The sequence below is a fragment of the Colletes latitarsis genome, chromosome 6, assembly GCF_051014445.1.
Source record: "Colletes latitarsis isolate SP2378_abdomen chromosome 6, iyColLati1, whole genome shotgun sequence".
Taxonomy (NCBI): Eukaryota; Metazoa; Arthropoda; class Insecta; order Hymenoptera; family Colletidae; genus Colletes; species Colletes latitarsis.
The window spans coordinates 24,154,816-24,173,021 of NC_135139.1; the positions used below are offsets into that span (position 1 = coordinate 24,154,816).

The window sequence follows — 18,206 nt, forward strand, 5'->3', positions numbered from 1 at the left end:
TAAAATGCGTAGGATTTTTGGGGTATGTCTAATGACTAAAAATGATTGTAATTGACCCCCGCAACCGAAAATAATTTTTCCAAAACGATTTGAAAAATTCATTTTTCGTCGAAAAATTTCAACACCTACCCGATTTTTTTTCTCGAAAGTGGGTAGGATTTCGAGGGTATGTCTATTCACCAAAAATGCTTGCAATTGACCCCCGCAACCGAAAATAATTTTTCCAGAGAGATTTGAAATTTTTGAATTTAATTTTTAATAACTTTTTAACGAAGCCCCCATCAACAAATTGATATTCTTGATTTTCGTCTAGAATCTCCCATTAAAATTTTTCCCAGGGGTGGCCGAACACCCTGTATATTAATACATATTACATGTAATACAAATCGTGTTAACTAGGAAGAATCAATAATAACAATTACTTATCATCGTTACGGTAGACAAGAAAACATTTTGGTTACTAATGAAATTACTTCGCTCGATAGAATTACGCGGCACGGATTATAAATTCGTTTTCTAACAGAACGTTATTTCTGTTTTCGTTGGAAGCAATACTTGGAGAGAAATGTTTTCTTCGCCGCGTGGTGTGGTCCAAAAGATAACATGGACGTTTCGACAGCTTCGCCACCTCGAGAAATATAGTATTTACGAAGATGGCTGAAATCTATCGCCAACTTTCCAACGCTCCTATCGAAAGACCCTTTATTATTATAACATTGTTTGTAGTCCGCTCAAAACTTAAAACTTTTCAAATTTTTTTTTTATTTTTCACTCGGGGGGCCCGTATGGCCCACGTTGAGAATCCCTGCATTAGGAGAACGTCAGTTCGGGCCGACAAAGTGCATATCGAGCGTGCGTGTCTGCGCGTTAACGGAATCCCTTGAGCTTTCCTCCGATTTCGATTCCTCACTGTCGGAACTAATTCAGTCCGGTGGCTTTCTCCGCGATACGCGAGCAATTTATAAGCTCGTCGGCGAATCGTGTGTTAAACGGAGGCAGGAAATCGAGTAAGAAGTCCATGAAATTTGTCGAGTTTCCCGGCGAACACGATCACCACCATTCTCCCAGTGAAATCGATTCCTTGGGTGGCGAAATACAAATGTTAATAACCATCGATGCCATATAACTGATGGAAATCTGTACGAAAGTCATTAGTAGTAACGATCGTGGACGGAAAAATTATTGTCGAATCGTATACGACAAACGGAATCGAAGTTTAATGGTTTATTCGCGAGATCTGTACATATGCACTTTTTTTGCTAAGATCATTAATGGCTAGACCGAATATTCAACTTTAACAAGTCCTATTAACTTTCACGCGCTGCACGGGGACTTTAGAACTGACATTAAAATTATACGATAATAGGAAAACACACATTTTTCCAGAATCAGCTCCTAAAAAATTACCTACTCTGTGTATACGTAGATGTTTTATTTTCCACAAAGAATATTAACTTTACTCGGCCCACTGAAGAAAGAAAGGTTGCGCGCCACTGGGACCTATTCGCGGTGGCGACGTTCTCCTTAACCCCTTAACGCTAATCAGTTTTCTTTATTAGATTTGTTTCTAAAAAATACGGTTTTTGTTACTTACAATGTTGTATGCAACGTATAATTTGAAAGAAAACAAATATTATCGTCCCTTAAATCATTAAATTAAACAAATATCGTTTTTCGAAGCAGTCAAACTCGGGCATGAGCGTTAAAGGGTTAATCCAGGATCGATCTTTCTTTTACCGCGCGATACATCAAATTTCACACCGATCGCGCGTGCATGCGTGCCTGAGTCAGCGGCCAGAGAAAAACGAACGATTGGAGAACTGTCGGCACCGTCAATAACGCGAATCGAGGGAAAAAATGATTAAGGGGGCCGATACGACAACGTGCCGTACCATTCGACTCGCATATTTGCGATGCGATGGCGTGTCGAGGCCCTCCTCTCTCGTGCTCCTGGTTGCTTAGGACCGACTCCGCGCTTAGAACGACTTAGCACACGCGGTGCAACGACCTCGCGCAATGAGCCATGCCCCGTGTGTGTGTGTGTGTGTGTCTCTTTCCTCTTCTATTTATCTCTTTCTCTCTCTCTGTTTCTTTCGAATGCATAGCCAAAGCAAACGGACGAGTGGACGCGTGCGAACCTAAAGGGACCCATGGAACACCGATCTTTCGTTCTTTGTGTTCCCCGTTGCACCGTCCGCGTGTCGCAACTTCTGCCTCTGTTCGAAAGCAATTCATGAAAGCGGCTGGAAATATAGCGATAATGTCCCTCGGATTGTTACAAAGTTTGTTCCTCTCAAAGAGACCTCCCTATGCATAACTCCGAGTCTTTGACGAACTTGGACAGCGTACTGTTCGAAATACGGAAGCCAATGGTACAGAGTGAGTCATCGAGTTACTCGCGCTAGTAAATATGCGGTATTGTAACATATTTGTTACGCGTGTATGTGTTCACGGATGAATATAAAGCTACAAAGGAAGTTTTTGCAAAAATGTGAGACCATTTTCAAAACGTACGCGTAAAAAGAGGTCGAAAAGTTCTTTACCACTTTGCAAACCGAGGCTTCGTTACCGAGATACAGCCGGTTAAAGTTCGGTGTCGCTCGCGACCAGTCAGCTGATCGCGCGCGAGAAACGCGTGTGCGACGCTTAAAAACTTTGACTGCCTGTATCTCGACAACGGAACCTCGAATTGCAAAATGGCAGAGGACTGTTCCGATTTATTTTAGATCGAGGAATCGATTCTCATAGAAAGTCCTACGTTTTCAAGTCACGATTGTGTAAATTTTTAGTTCACTTTTGGATGAAAGTTTCAAAAAGTTAAGTTTATTATGGATACCCACGCTTTGTCCTGTATCGTTTACGCACTATGCATCTTTTCACCGGAAAATTGCCACAGACACGCAGAGCGCGTAAATTGCATATAAAATTAGTGAAAACGAATTTTTTCACGCGCCAGTGTGTACGTGGGACAATGATTTTAATTCCGTGGTTTCGTTTCTGGAGAAATTCCCGACTGGGAGGCGACGCACGAGCCTCGTTACGTGTACAAAAAAACAATTGTTCGGGATTCGAATAGAATTTCTACAATTACTAGGTTTCTCGTACGAACGTGTGGCTCCTTCGAGTCGGATTCGCGAAATCGTAAAGGGAGTGTGTATCGTGTACGATAACTATTGTAATATTTCAAATTCACGTGGTAGCGTAAACGGTAACGCAACCGGTATTTCGACGGAGAGGAAAGGACGAAAGTCGTTTCTTGGAACGAAAGATAAAATCCAAAATACGCGGGGAGAAAGAATAAAGAAGGTGTCTCTCGGCTGCGTTATTTTCGGCGCGGCGGGCACGACGCTTTATTTTTACGCGGAAAAGGAAAGGACGTCGCGTGACGCAATCATACACGGCCTAGTCGCCCGTTTCCTCTTTTCTTCTTCTACGTTGTTTGTTTGTTTGCTCTTTTCGTTGTTTTTCCCTTCTTAGCGGAAGAAGGTGAGACGACGTCACTTTTAAAACGAGGCAACGGCCTTGCGAGAACGGAGAGCACGCTCTTTTTTCCCTTCTTACCCGGTTCGCGCTCCTCCCCCTCTCTCCCCCCACCTCCCTTTCGAGACCGCGGTCACTTTCTTCTTCTTTTGCCTCGTCTCATCGTCGTCTCGGCGATTTTTAAGCGGCGATGGTTCGCTTCTTCGCGCCGGTGATTCAGAACCCGGCGATTAAACGCTCGCCGCCGGGAGAGAGTCTTTCCATTCATTCCGCGGTTTCACTTTTATCCCATTCGTGGATGTCCGAGGGATTACGGGCGCACAGACACACGCATAGGCGTTTTAAGAACGAACAAGAACGAAAGCTGTCGCTTATTAGCGTTTCTGGCTCGTCCAAACGAGCTCTAGATTTATTTTCGTTACATCTTATCTTATATTGTTTTTACACCGGTGGACAAAATTATAACACGTTATTTTTTATATGTGTAAGTATACAGGGTTTTCAGCCATTTCTGGGGAAAATTTTAATGGAGGATTCTAGAGGCCAAAATAAGACGAAAATCAAGAATACCAATTTGTTGATGGAGGCTTCGTTAAAAAGTTATTAACGTTTGAAATTCCGTCCGTTCTGAATTTTTTTCTCGAAAACGCGCAGGATTTCGGGGGTATGTCTATTCACCAAAAATGATTGTAATTGACGCCCACAGATAACAATATTTTTTTCAGAACGATTTCAAATATTTTAATCTTGTCGAAAAATTTCACACTTTCTCGAATTTTTTTCTAGAAAGTGGGTAAGATTTCGAGGGTATGTGTAATGACCAAAAATGATTGTAATTGACCCCCGCAACTGAAAATAATTTTTCCAGAACGATTTGAAATTTTTTTTTTTCGTTGAAAAATTTCACACCTTTTCGAATTTTTTTCTCGAAAATGCGCAAGATTTCGGGGGTACGTCTATTCACCAAAAATGATTGTAATTGACGCCCACAGCTAACAATATTTTTTTCAGAACGATTTGAAATATTTTAATCTTGTCGAAAAATTTCACACTTTCTCGAATTTTTTTCTAGAAAGTGGGTAAGATTTCGAGGGTAGGTGTAATGACCAAAAATGATTGTAATTGACCCCCGCAATTGAAAATAATTTTTCCAGAACGATTTGAAATTTTTTTTTTTCGTTGAAAAATTTCACACCTTTTCGAATTTTTTTCTCGAAACTGAGTAGGATTTCGGGGGTATGTCTTTTAATCAAAAATGCTTGTAGTTGATCCCTGCAACTAAAAATAATTTTTCCAAGACGATTCGAAATTCTTTTTTTTCACCCATAAATTTCAACACCTACACGAATTTTTTTCTCGAAACTGAGTAGGATTTCGAATATATGTCTAATCACTAAAAATGCTTGTAATTGACCCCCGTAACCGAAAATAATTTTTCCAGAACGATTTGAAATTTTTTTTTTTCGTTGAAAAATTTCACACCTTTTCGAATTTTTTTCTAGAAAGTGGGTAAGATTTCGAGGGTATGTGTAATGACCAAAAATGATTGCAATTGACCCCCGCAACTGAAAATAATTTTTCCAGAACGATTTGGAGTTTTTGAATTTAATTGTTAATAACTTTTTAACGAAGCCTCCATCAACAAATTGGTATTCTTGATTTTCGTCTTGTTTTGGTCTCTAGAATATCCCACTAAAGTTTTTCCCAGGTATAATAGCTTTTTCTTCTATACGATACGTTGTAGGTGAATAAACTTAAACTGGGTTTCACTGTAAATAGAGATGATATTTATTAAACAATAATTAAAGTTTCTTTACAGATCCCTTACTTATAAATAGAGAAACGGCATTTACAGCTTATTCTTCCCTATCTTTCCTTCTTATACTAATTAACACTAGATTTACGGGTATTGATCGCACATATATTTATTACTACTTTTCATATTGACGATTACCCTAAAATATGATTTTTCTTTTTATTAGAATATACATTCATGTCATTGCATCGATCAAACTCAACATAAGTTGTTAAAAAATAATATTAACACGTTCTGCAATTTTTAAATATGGAATCTGACATCCATCAAATTGACGGTTTCCGTAAATCTAGTGTTAATGACTTTTCATCTCGAATTCTCACTTATCCTCGTGCACGTGTCTTTTCTCTATTGTTTCATGTGCCCTCTATGTCCAACAAGTCAAACTTCAAACGAATTTGTTAAGTAGTATCTGTACTACTTTATAAGTATTTATTTCTTATAATTTTGCCCCAGCAGCGTGATAGCGACTGGGATAGTAGAGAATGGCCGAATTTGTAGCGTTCATGTATCAATTGGTACGCCTGTTTGTTGCAGAATGCACGTTCGGCAAGCAGATACGGGAACTGGGCTCCACCTGGTTCGCGGATTTGGGCCCGCCCTTCGGAGTCATGTACTGCATCAAATGCGAATGCATTCCGGTACGTATTAAAGTGGGTGTGCCCTCGCGCGTCAGCGCGTGTCGGTGTGTGCTCGCGCGAGCGCGACGTGTGTCGCCAGAGGGCCGCGCGCCCGTGTGCGTGGCCGACCTTTTAACCCCGGCTTGTGGCACGGCTCGCCACGGACCGCCGCCACGTTTCTATGTAGCCGACCTAACCTGACGCGACTTTCACGGAATTCGAGACCCGACTATTCGCGTAGATCGACCACGCGCGAAACTGATTTTTAACCGAGGCGATTTTCTCCAATTATTCCACGGCTGTCAAACAAGATTTGAGAAACGATCTTTCGCGTAAAGTTACAACGATCTTCGTGCATTCCTCGAAAGGGGATATTCGGATTATTTTCTCGAGGACAGCTGCGTTGTCTCAGCCGTGGAGAGCCGTGCGCAAACTCTGAACTTGAAAGGACGCGTCGCGATTCACCCGTAAAACGATACTCGCGCGCGTTTGGATACCAGTGGTGGCAGAGGCAAGCTCAGAAGCGGACGCCAGTCTGTCTCGGACCAGGAATGGGATTAGAAAGCACGTCAAGCCTCCGTGGGTCACGTCACCCAGATCGAGATTTAGTCCGTGCTTCGCGTATTACGTCGATTCTGCGGTGCACAGTGGGACAGAGTGACCGGACCAAGATCGAAACTCGATTTTCACGACGTTTCGAATTCCTATTAACTATTTAAAATTGTTTCCCTGGACGTCTTCAAAGAATAACCAGGACTGCAGATGCTTGCTCAAGAGTACTAAAATTTCTTAAACATATAAACATATTTCATTCAATTTAACTTAATCTCTGTGTCTAGCGTACCTTATATTTCTATGTTAAGCGTATAAATTTTGTCATTTAATTTAACCTAATTCTATAGCCAACGGTTGTAAGGCATTGCGGTTGCTAATTACCCTAATGGGTTGATGCAACAGTAAAAAAAAAAAAAAATCATTCTATGTTTTCGAAGTATTTTTGCACGAAGAATCCACCCTCTTTCGATTATACTACGATTACTAGATCAAACAGCGTTTCGATTGCAGTTTGTGTATCTTTTTTTGTTTGCATTGTTGCGCAAGACAATTATTATTACTTCTTTGGTCGATTAGCGCTCGATGTGCGAAACAGTTGCTAAATCGAACGTTTTTCTTATCGGTTTTTCTCGCGTGCTCGTAATAATAGGTTCTGAATTAATGAGCTTGATTTTGAGCAGATAAACGCATGGCTAGAGCCGATTAGGTTCGTTCAGCGGCTCTCTTCCGGACTTTCTCGACGAAAGGCCATTGGTCTAATGTCGCATTATGGTTGGGTTGGCCAATAAAGTATAATATTAATCCCATTTCTTGTACATAATAATGAGTCAGACTCGTGGTACATGTTATTACGATACGATCTAATTGCATTCTAGTATGTATTTCTTAACATTTTTAATTTTCGAGCACAATGGTTAGCGATTACTCGTCCCAACAATTCACCCTCTGTATTAAATGAAAACAATCACCTAACCCAACCATTGCGTTCGAATGGACATTGTCCAGATTCGAAGACGTTTCCTGGATTCTAGGTTTCTAACAAAACACGTGTGGCCAATGAAGAAACGTCTAAACGTACGAGGTAAATTGGTTAAACAAGTTGTCAGCGATGCTAATCGTTGTGCTCGAATGGACGTTTCCTAGGTGGTAACCCAAGCCAGCCGCCGTGATGCAAAGAGTTAATCGCGAAACACCGTTCGTTCCCCTGGAAACGTTCCAAGCAAAATGTTTAATTAACGCGGCGACGAATCCAGATTTTTATCGCACGAAACACCTTTTGTACGACGCGGGAACAAAAGCGCCGTTAAACGGAGATCCTGTCGAGATTTCGTCCGCACCCACTCGCGACGTTCAAAAGGGACGCCGATGCCCACGACAGACCCGCTTCGTCCAACTATTGAAGATACACAGGGTGTCCGACCACTCGTGGGAAAAATTTTAATGGGGGATTCTAGAGGCCAAAATAAGACGAAAATCAAGAATATCAATTTGTTAATGAAGGCTTCGTTAAAAAGTTATTAACGTTTAAAGTTCCACCCGTTCTGAATTTTTTTCTTGAAAATGCGCAGGATTTCGGGGGTATGTCTATTCACCAAAAATGATTGTAATTGACCCCCACAGCTAACAATATTTTTTTCAGAACGATTTGAAATATTTTAATATTGTCGAAAAATTTCACACCTTCTCGAATTTTTTTCTAGAAAGTGGGTAAGATTTCGAGGGTATGTGTAATGACCAAAATTGATCGTAATTGACCCCCACAGCTAACAATATTTTTTTCAGAACGATTTGAAATTACTTTTTTTTCGTCGAAAAATTTAGGCATCTAATTAGATTTTCGGTAAGGAATTTTTATCTCGAAAATGCGTACGATTTCGGGGGTATGTGTAATGATCAAACATGATTGTAATTGACCCCCGCATCCAAATATAATTTTTTTAAAACGATTTGAACAAATTTTTTTTCGTCAAAAAATTTCAGCACCTACCCGAATTTTTTTCTCAAAAATGCGTAGGAATTCGATGGTGCGTCTATTCGCCAAAAATAATCGTAATTGCCCCTCGCAACCGAAAATAATTTTTCCAGAATGATTTGAAGTTTTTGAATTTAATTGTTAATAACTTTCTAACAAAGCCTCAGTCAAGAAATTTATATTCTTGATTTTCGTCTTATTTTGGCCTCTAGAATCCCCCATTAAAATTTTTCCCAGAGGTGGCCGAACACCCTGTATATTCCTTCCTCCCACCGTTCCTCTCTCCCATTTTTTTTTTGTGCAAATTATTTCGTGCAACGTCCATTTGCACTCCTAACTAAGAAGCTAGCACGACCAGGTTGCTCTCGAAAAAATATTTGATTCGACGCAATAAATAATAATAAACGGTTACTATTAATAGCGGATGAGAATTGTACGTTTTACGCGGCGCATCTCCGAGGCATGTTACCCAACTGGAATGTGGCGTTGTATCATTCGACGACGGGGTGTTAACAGCGAGGACGATAAAAAGTGGTTTATGGGAAGCAGAAGTTAAGTCTGGCCGAGCCACAGCGGGGTTAGTAACATCGGGTTAATAACACGACCCGGGGAACGTTTAATTGTGGGTGAAGAATGTGGAAATAAATTCGAGGTCAATCATAAAACGATTCGAAGCCCTCGCTGTTTTGCGGTTCAATTGATATATTCTCTATCGTAGTAACGGTCCGTGTCCGCGCATGCATTTATCGTCCGGGCAGAACGGTCTGGACTGTCCTAATGGAGTTTAATTTAGCCAATCTTCATAAACTCCGTCCTTGAGTGGCTACCGTTCTTACGTGTTTGCTTATAATATCTCGTCGGACTACCGTTCGATTCCATTCGTATAAATAACGTTCTAATCTCGCCTGTAATTGTAACGTTTATAGGTTATCCCTACCAAATTACGCGTTTCGAATAAAAATTTAACCTAACCTAGACTTTAAAGGGAGTTTTCAATCGATGTAAACGCCCCGGGCGCTTCGTCGTCTCGGGACGAAGAAAAATCGATTTCCACTGCGTTCGAAAATAAAGGGGTCCATAATGTCAGAGCGAGAAACTCTGGCACGGGACAGCTCGGACTAGCGGCTTATGGACGGACGCGCGAATTCTATTTTTAGTCTTCGGAGGAATGACAGTCCCTCTTCAGTGTATACGAGGGGCTATTGATAGGTCGCGGGGCTTGCGTTGTGAGAAGCGGGCAGACACGTCGCGTGAATCACACGAGACGTCGTTTTCTTTACCTAAAGTCATACCGGGCTGATGTCTACCGTTACGCGCTTTGCTCCTGCACAGTTACGTTCTAGAACGATTTCGCATTCCATTCGCGAAATTTAACCTCAAAGAAATTCTGTAACGGGCGCGCGCGGTGGTGTCGCCACCGAGCAAAAACACGGAACGATCAATTTAAACGATTTATGCTTCTTTAGAAATCAACGTTGACTTTCCACGGACACGCGGACGTACCGTTTATATTTAATTCGAAGCATTTTTTACGTTTCGGTTTCTACTTACACCCTAACGCTTGCGTATACAGAATATGGGAGATTCTAGAAGACAAAATAAGACAAAAATCAAGAACACCAATTTGTTGATGAAGTTATTAACGTTTAAAGTTCCGACTGTTCTGAATTTTTTTCTCGAAAATGCGTAGGATTTCGAAGGTATGTCTATTCACTAAAAATGTTTGTAATTGACCCCCGCAACTGAAAATAATTTTTCCAAAACGATTTGAAATTTCTTTTTCGTCGACTTTAGGCACCTAATTAGATTTTCGATAAGGAATTTTTTTCTCGAAAGTGCGTAGGATTTCGAGGGTATGTGTAATGACCGAAAATGATTGTAATTGACCTCTGCAATCGAAAATATTTTTTCCAGAACGATTTGAAATTTTTTAATTTCACCGAAAAATTCCATCATCTACTCAAATTTTTTTCTCGAAACTGAGTAGGATTTCGAATATGTGTCTATTCACCAAAAATGATTGCAATTGACCCCCGCAACTGAAAATAATTTTTTCAAAACGATTTGAAATTTTTTTTTTCGTCGACTTTAGGCACCTAATTAGATTTTCGATAAGGAATTTTTTTCTCGAAAGTGCGTAGGATTTCGAGGGTATGTGTAATGACCGAAAATGATTGTAATTGACCCCTGCAATCGAAAATATTTTTTCCAGAACGATTTGAAATTTTTTAATTTCACCGAAAAATTCCATCGTCTACTCAAATTTTTTTCTCGAAACTGAGTAGGATTTCGAATATGTGTCTATTCACTAAAAATGTTTGTAATTGACCCCCGCAACTGAAAATAATTTTTCCAAAACGATTTGAAATTTCTTTTTTCGGCGACTTTAGGCACCTAATTAGATTTTCGGTAAGGAATTTTTTTCTCGAAAGTGCGTAGGATTTCGAGGGTATGTATAATGACCGAAAATGATTGTAATTGACCCCTGCAATCGAAAATATTTTTTCCAGAACAATTTGAAATTTTTTAATTTCACCGAAAAATTCCATCATCTACTCAAATTTTTTTCTCGAAAATGAGTAGAATTTCGAATATGTGTCTATTCACTAAAAATGATTGCAATTGACCCACGCAACCGAAAATAATTTTTTTAGAACGATATGAAACTTTTCAATTTTGCCGAAAAATTTCAACACCTCCTCGAATTTTTTTCTCGAAAATGGTTAGGATTTCGGGGATATGTCTCTTCACCGAAAATGATCATAATTAACCTCTGTGACCGAAAATAATTTTTTTAAAACAATTTGAAATTTTTGAATTTAATTGTCAATAACTTTTTAACGAAGCCTCCGTCAACAAATTAGTATTCTTGAATTTTGTCATATTTTGGCCTCTAGAATCCCCCATTAAAATTTTTCCCAGGTGAGGTCGAACACCCTGTATATTTTTTTTTATTATCATTAGTTACATATGAAACTTTAAGAGATTATCTTTTTCCAATATGTATTAAAAGTTTCCTAATTACATTTCAATGGAAATTTTCCAACATTCAATCGTATTCGAATTACATTTTCCATTCTGAAAAAAATAATGTTAGCTGTGGGGGTCAATTACAATCATTTTTGGTGAATAGACATATCCCTGAAATGCTGCGCATTTTTGAGAAAAAAATTCAATACGAACGGAACTTTAAACTTTAATAACCTTTTAACGAAGCCTCCAGCAACAAATTGCTATTCTTGATTTTCGTCATATTTTGGCCTCTAGAAACCCCCATTAAAATTTTTCCTAGGTCAAACACCCTGTATATTTTTTTTATTACATTAGGTTGTTACATATGAAACTTTAAGAGGTTATCTTTTTCCAATATGTATTAAAAGTTTCCTAATTACATTTCAATGGAAATTTTCCAACATTCAATCGTATTCGAATTACATTTTCCGACCGTTTTAACCTAACCTATCCCAGGCCCAGTTTGTAGATTCAGATGTAATTTTGTCGTAAATACGAGCGGAGCAGCGAATAAATCGAACGGCTCTTCGTTGGCATAATATATTCTCGCGCAGCGGCACGGATCAAAAGTCGGTTTTTTCTTTTTTTTTTTATTGGGAATGCTTGTAAGACGGCCCACACGCGAGACCCCACGCACGAATCGACGCTGACTTCCGGCCCGGCCAGGCGAACGTTCCCCGCTTCTATCATTACTTCTACAATAGTGTCAAAATAATGAATGGCTACCCCGGGCAGAAAATCGTGGGTGGATGAATCATGCCAGCCTCGGTTCGTGAATAGCGGGACGCTTCTTAATCGAGGCGATCGTACGGCTCCGACGTTCGCCTCGCGAAAATCTTCCCATCTCGTCGTGTGCTCAAGGAGCGAAAAGAATCTTTTATTTCTCGTCTCGTTTAACGACTCCGTTCGCCGAATGGAAACAAAACAGCAAAGTCTGCATAAAAGAAATCCACTAAACGCATTCACCGAACGAGAATCTTTCGAATCTGACTTGGCTCGATCCTAACCTATAATCAGATTCGAGCGTAAGACTTTATCGTAATCTGAAGTGAAATATCGAGTGTTCCGTGGAAAAAAAAAAATAGAAAGTGGCCTTCGTATCTCGATACAAAAAGCAAAGAAAAAATAAGGTCAGAATTGTTTGTCCCCCGAAAGAAAAATAAAGAAATGTTATCGTTATCGGAAACGATCGAGGCGTGCGTCGTCCGACACCTAAATCTATCCGCGAGCGATAAAAATTGCATCTAATCGCGGAACGCGGTCCAGTTTAACCGTCAGTCGGTGCCTCTTGAAACACGAAATTTACTTCTGGCGCCCCGATTCTCGTGTAATTCGAGGCTTAACGTCCCCGACTGGCCCCGGCAGTCGTCGGTTTGTTTTTCGTTTCCTTTCTACCCTTTTTTTTTTTTTCTCTCTACTGTTCGGCACTCGAATCAACATCGAGCGTATATCGTTGCACGGTTTCAGGAATGCCGTGCGCCGTCTATAAAACCCTGAACTTAATTTCTGCTCCACGGCCGTTGTAACTGGAACCCTTCTGATCGGCGTCTACGATCCCTTATCCCGTCCTTCAGTCGGCGAACAGTCGTGAAAGAACTCGCGAGATTGGCTTTTCACACCAAGAGATAGCCTAGGCGCAGCAAATGTGCTGTAAAGTTGCATATTTATCGACCGGTCGACGCGTGTCCGTCGGGACAGCAGAAAATCCTACGCCACATTCAGTTCAAAGCTCCTACATTGAACGATCCTTGGCCCCCTGTTCGTGTATCGGTTTTCTATATCTTTTTTTCTTTCGTTTCTCAGAGTTAATAGCAATTCTGGCTTAATCGACGTATTCGGTATTTATTTATAAACTGGACGACCTTGAAATGCGTTGTAAAGGTCAACGGTAATCAATTTCTACAAAAATATTGTAAAACTTTGTCTATTATAAAAATAATATTCCGAGAAGTTTTCGGAATCGTGGCTAGTAAAAATCGGCAAGAAATTTTCTAGGTACCCGAGTGCTTCATTGTTATTGTAAAAGTGCGGAGGAAAGAAAGTCTCGTAGAGCAATATTTACGGTCTCCGTGTTGAATGGTGCCATCGAGCGTGAATGTGTCGTAAAGAACGAAACGGGAGACCGTAAGTAAGACGTTCTGAAAGCGAAATACCACGAACCAGAAACAACGACAGATCTATAGTGGAAAGTGGCGATCGGCGAAGTCACGGAATATGAATTTATAATGGCGTACGGTATTGTAGCAGACATTAGTAACGCCACCATTGACCGTGGTTTAGAATAGTTATACGGTAGGTCGAGGCGGTTCTTTTCCACGACAGACTGTTAGAAAGTTGGCGAGCGACAAAGACGTTAAATAATAATTTATATTACGAAGAGTATTGTAAATCGTGCCGCGGATAATGGCACCATTGACCGTGATAAACGAGTCCTTTGTGATCAATAACACCTACCAATTACTTGCCGATAGATTTATCGCGTGCCGCGTATGTAAACGTTACAACTATCGTCAGCGATGCGTAAAGGAGTAATAAACATGTGAGCGCGTTTACAGGCTCGAAAACATTGCAGTCGCACTTTCAAACGTCACTGGGAAACATGTCCACTGCGAACGAATCGATCGAGAAAGCCAATGGAATTCGCATAATGTCCATAGTACAGTTTTCTAATTATTGTTAAGTAAAATTAGAATTTCAAATGAAAAGTTCATTCGTAAAACTGCGCAGCTTCAAACTGAGTTCAAATTTCGCGCGGGTTCCTACACCCTTGAGTAACTGTTCCCGCCATATGGTGGCGCATCGATCGCCAATGGGTTCCACAACGTGGGTTTCCGATGCGTCGAACGCTGTAAATTCTTTTTTCTTTACAATTATTACGTTGCTCTTAGCTTGTTCGAGTTGTCTCATTCGCGACGTTTTGTGTTTCAGGTGCAGAAGAAACGACGAATCGTGGCGAGGGTCCATTGTCGTAACATCAAGAACGAATGCCCGAAGTTGACGTGCGACGAGCCTGTCCTGCTTTCCGGCCGTTGTTGCAAGTCTTGTCCAGGAGATTTTAGTAAGTAATTCGGACAGTCTGCGTGCAATCGGTTAAGCGATGTTTCCTACGTTGTACTTGGCTTCTACGTTGTCTCGTCGGAGAAAAAACTTGAGAACGCGTCGCACGTCGACTAATATATCGATAAATATTGTTAGACGCGGCTTACACCTGTAAGAAACACGCATAATGCCGTAGAGAAAATAGGACACGCGTCGGTAGAAATACGACAATGTGTCCGAGATAAGGAGGTTGACGTCATAGGATCTCGAGCTTTGTGACAATCGTCGGTACCCTTTCCGTGCATGTGTCTTTCGTAAATCGATAAATCGATGAAGCACTTGTTAGTTTGAAAGCTTTCGACAAACACAAAATAAAAAAACCAGATACGTTTGCCCCGTGAAATTAACAAGGAACCTTCGCAAATGGTCCGGTTTCGATTTTGATGAAACTTTGTACACTTATAAAGCAGCCAAAAATAATCGACACGTATTTTTTTTTAACTGCGGTAACTCGAGTTTAAGGGGTGAAACCAGCCCTTGAAGTTTTGGCGCGAAACGGCTATCTCGAAAACGGAAAGACATACGAAAAAATTGTTAATGAGCGAGGTTAATGGTTTTTTATGTACGATAACATGGTGTTAAACAATTTAACAAAATACAATTTGTTTATCTTTCTTCTGGCCTCACATTAGATTTTCGGTAAGGAATTTTTTTCTCGAAAATGCATAGGATTTCGGGGGTATGTCTAATGACCAAAAATGATTGTAATTGATCCCTGTAACTAAATATAATTTTTTTAGTATGATTTGAAATTTTTTAATTTCGTCTAAAAATTTCACACCTTCTCGAATTTTTTTCTAGAAAGTGGGTAGGATTTCAAGGGTATGTGTATCCACCAAAAATGATTGTAATTGACCCCTGCAACCAAAAGTAATTTTTTCAGAATGATTTGAAATTTTCGAATTTAATTTTGTTAACTTTTTAACGAAGCCTCCATCAACAAATTGGTATTCTTGATTTTCGTCTTATTTTGGCCGAATACCCTATATTTTTTTTGTTATAAACAAATTGTATTTTTTTACCACCATGTTATCGTACATAAGAAACCATTAACAATTTTTTCGTAGGTCTTTCCGTTTTCGAGTTAGCCGTTTCGAATCAAAACTTCAAGGGGTGGTTACACCCCTTAAACTCGAGTTACCGCAGCTAAAAAAAAATACGTGTCGATTATTTTTGGCTGCTTTATAAGTGTACGAAGTTTCATCAAAATCGAAGCCGAACCGTTCGCGAAAGTTCCTCGTAAGAAACTTTTGTATCTAACATTTTCGTTAAGAGTGTGTTGTTTTCGAAATATTTGGATTTAAAGTTTTCAAACGAACGTTAAAGACAACTCGAAGCGTGTACGTAAATTGAAATAGCTCGTTTAAAACGAACGATTTGTCGCCTTTAATTTATAGTCGTTGAACCATATTGAGGTTAGGTTTAGAGAACAGGAATTTGCCAATGGTCCAGAAGTAAGTCATCGAGAGCGAATATTCAGTTCCGCGAATTATTTACTGCCGATTCTTTCTCGTTTTACGAGTTTCCATAAACACGTCAAATGAAACGGATCGCCTGCGTGTCGTGATCGACAGAGGCTAGAGCGAAACGAGTACCAAAATACGACGATAGATCGAGAGATCCAGTTACTGGCAGCGAGCTCGAAACGACCGAACGACCGTGGCTCGTAAACATCGCGAAAGGATATAGACGCAACGTATCGGGAGTGCAGGCATTAATGAGAGTCAAGTGGCTTGCATAAATCATTTATCAACGATCACCGCCTCTTTGTCCGTATCTTTCTCTTTATCGGCTTCCACGGAGCCATCTTTCTCTTTCCCTCCGTTCGCTCGATGCTTCTCCCACCGTCTCTGTCGACTGATCGACCCGATAATCATATTTGCAATGCCATGTAATCATGGTCGAGCGTTATCGTCGGTACCTTTATTTTTATTATCGCCTCGATGCTCGAGTGCCCTTATTAACGGATTAACGGATCGGTGCGTTCAGGTTGCTTCGAGATCCGCTGAATCGGCGATGAATCACATTCGAATGATTTTTTAATTGAAATATGTACATGCAGTGAATCCCACGTAAAACGTGACCGGAATATACTTTTTTTTTTATTGAAAGAGTTATATAGCTATACATGAATTTAATAGTTTACAAGAATGATTATAGGTGGTGTGAATAACTTAAATTTGTAAGTTACATTTCTTAAGAAAACGGTAAACATGAATACACGCTACAATATTTGGTTTCATGAGAAGGGAGATACAGATTTTTTTTCTAAGTCTTTATATAAGTTCGAACGGTTAATTGTAGTGGTAAGCTCACATGTGAGTTTTTGCGACGGGAATATACTTGTACGAAATGTTAGGATATAGGGAATGTAATTAGCCACGGTTCAAGTGTTTTAAAATGGTTCTTTTATCTGTCGGTGGTACCGAAAAGAACAATCGCGATGGCGTATCGCGTTTCGTGTCTCAAAAATCGTCGTGGACGTATTAATTACAACGTTCCGCGAAACGCTAGTTCGGGGAAACGCTGGAGGGACAAACGGTGTTCTCGTTTCTCGTTATAGTACGTATTTTGCATCGTAGATGGCAGCTGTGTAGATGGCGAAATTGAAATAAGAGAATCCCTATATGGTCCGATCAAATTACTGGCCACGCGGAGCGTATTGTGCACGTCGAACTATGAAATCCACTGATTCCGTGTCCGTGTTATCTCTGTAACCGAGGAACATTATCTCACAGATGTGCCACTTTCACTGGGAACGGCGCGGGCGCCAAATTCTTCGTACGTTCGCTCGACATCTTTCTTTTTCTCCCTAACATGTGTTCCCTCTCTTTCGATCGACCGATATCTATATCGCCGTTAATCGCCGTAGAATGCGGATGGAATAAACGAAATGGTCGGAATAGTTGCGCCCATTCCTGCAGGCTTTTAAGTGGAAATACAAGGAGAAGTGAAAAATGAAGGCCGAGGATTTAGCACTGTCTCGCGAACGGGGCTCTGGCCGGGCAATGGAGCGTACACGAGGTATTGTGCATGTACCCAGGCATGGTCGGCGAGACCATTTAACAGTCAACGATAAATTTCCTATGGACCAAATTGTTTGGTCGCTTTAATAAAATACGCATTTCTCGGGTCACCGATCGGATTATGCAATATTTTCGCAGACCCTCCTTCTCCCCGTAGAACGGAAAATTATTTAAATTATTTGGCGTACATGCTACTTTATTGTATTACATCCGATCTTTCGACTCGAGCCAGAACTATTAAAATAGTTTACTAGAATATTATTTTTCAAATAAGAAAATGTTCATGTATTTGCGTTACTTGAGGAATGCAAAGAAAAATTCGGTGAAGGGGGGGGATCTTGTCTTGTGTGGCGCTGCTTCGATGCGGTTGTGGTCTGCTCATGAGAATCGTAAGATCCGGGGCCTGCTAGTGGGACTCATCGGTAAGGCTTTCTAGCAGGCCCTGCCTTAGACGACTGGGATATTGGGAAGTCGGTGGAGTGTATGGAAAAAATTTTAATGGGGGATTCTAGAGGCCAAAATAAGACGAAAATCAAGAATATCAATTTGTTGATGGAGGCTTCGTTAAAAAGTTATTGATATTTAAAGTTCCGTCCGTATTGAATTTTTTTCTCGAAAATGCGCAA

General features: G+C 40.3%; 1 protein-coding gene across 3 annotated transcripts in view; it reads left to right on the forward strand.

The window, feature by feature from the left end:
- The window catches only part of Sog (chordin short gastrulation), a 95,485-nt gene that overhangs the window by 53,279 nt on the left and 24,000 nt on the right, over positions 1–18,206 (forward strand). For all 3 annotated transcript variants that reach the window (XM_076766629.1, XM_076766631.1, XM_076766630.1), the window contains exons 2-3: positions 5,834–5,937; positions 14,384–14,513. In XM_076766629.1, coding sequence (XP_076622744.1) covers positions 5,834–5,937; positions 14,384–14,513 — 234 coding nt within the window. The remainder of the gene's footprint in view (positions 1–5,833; positions 5,938–14,383; positions 14,514–18,206) is intronic.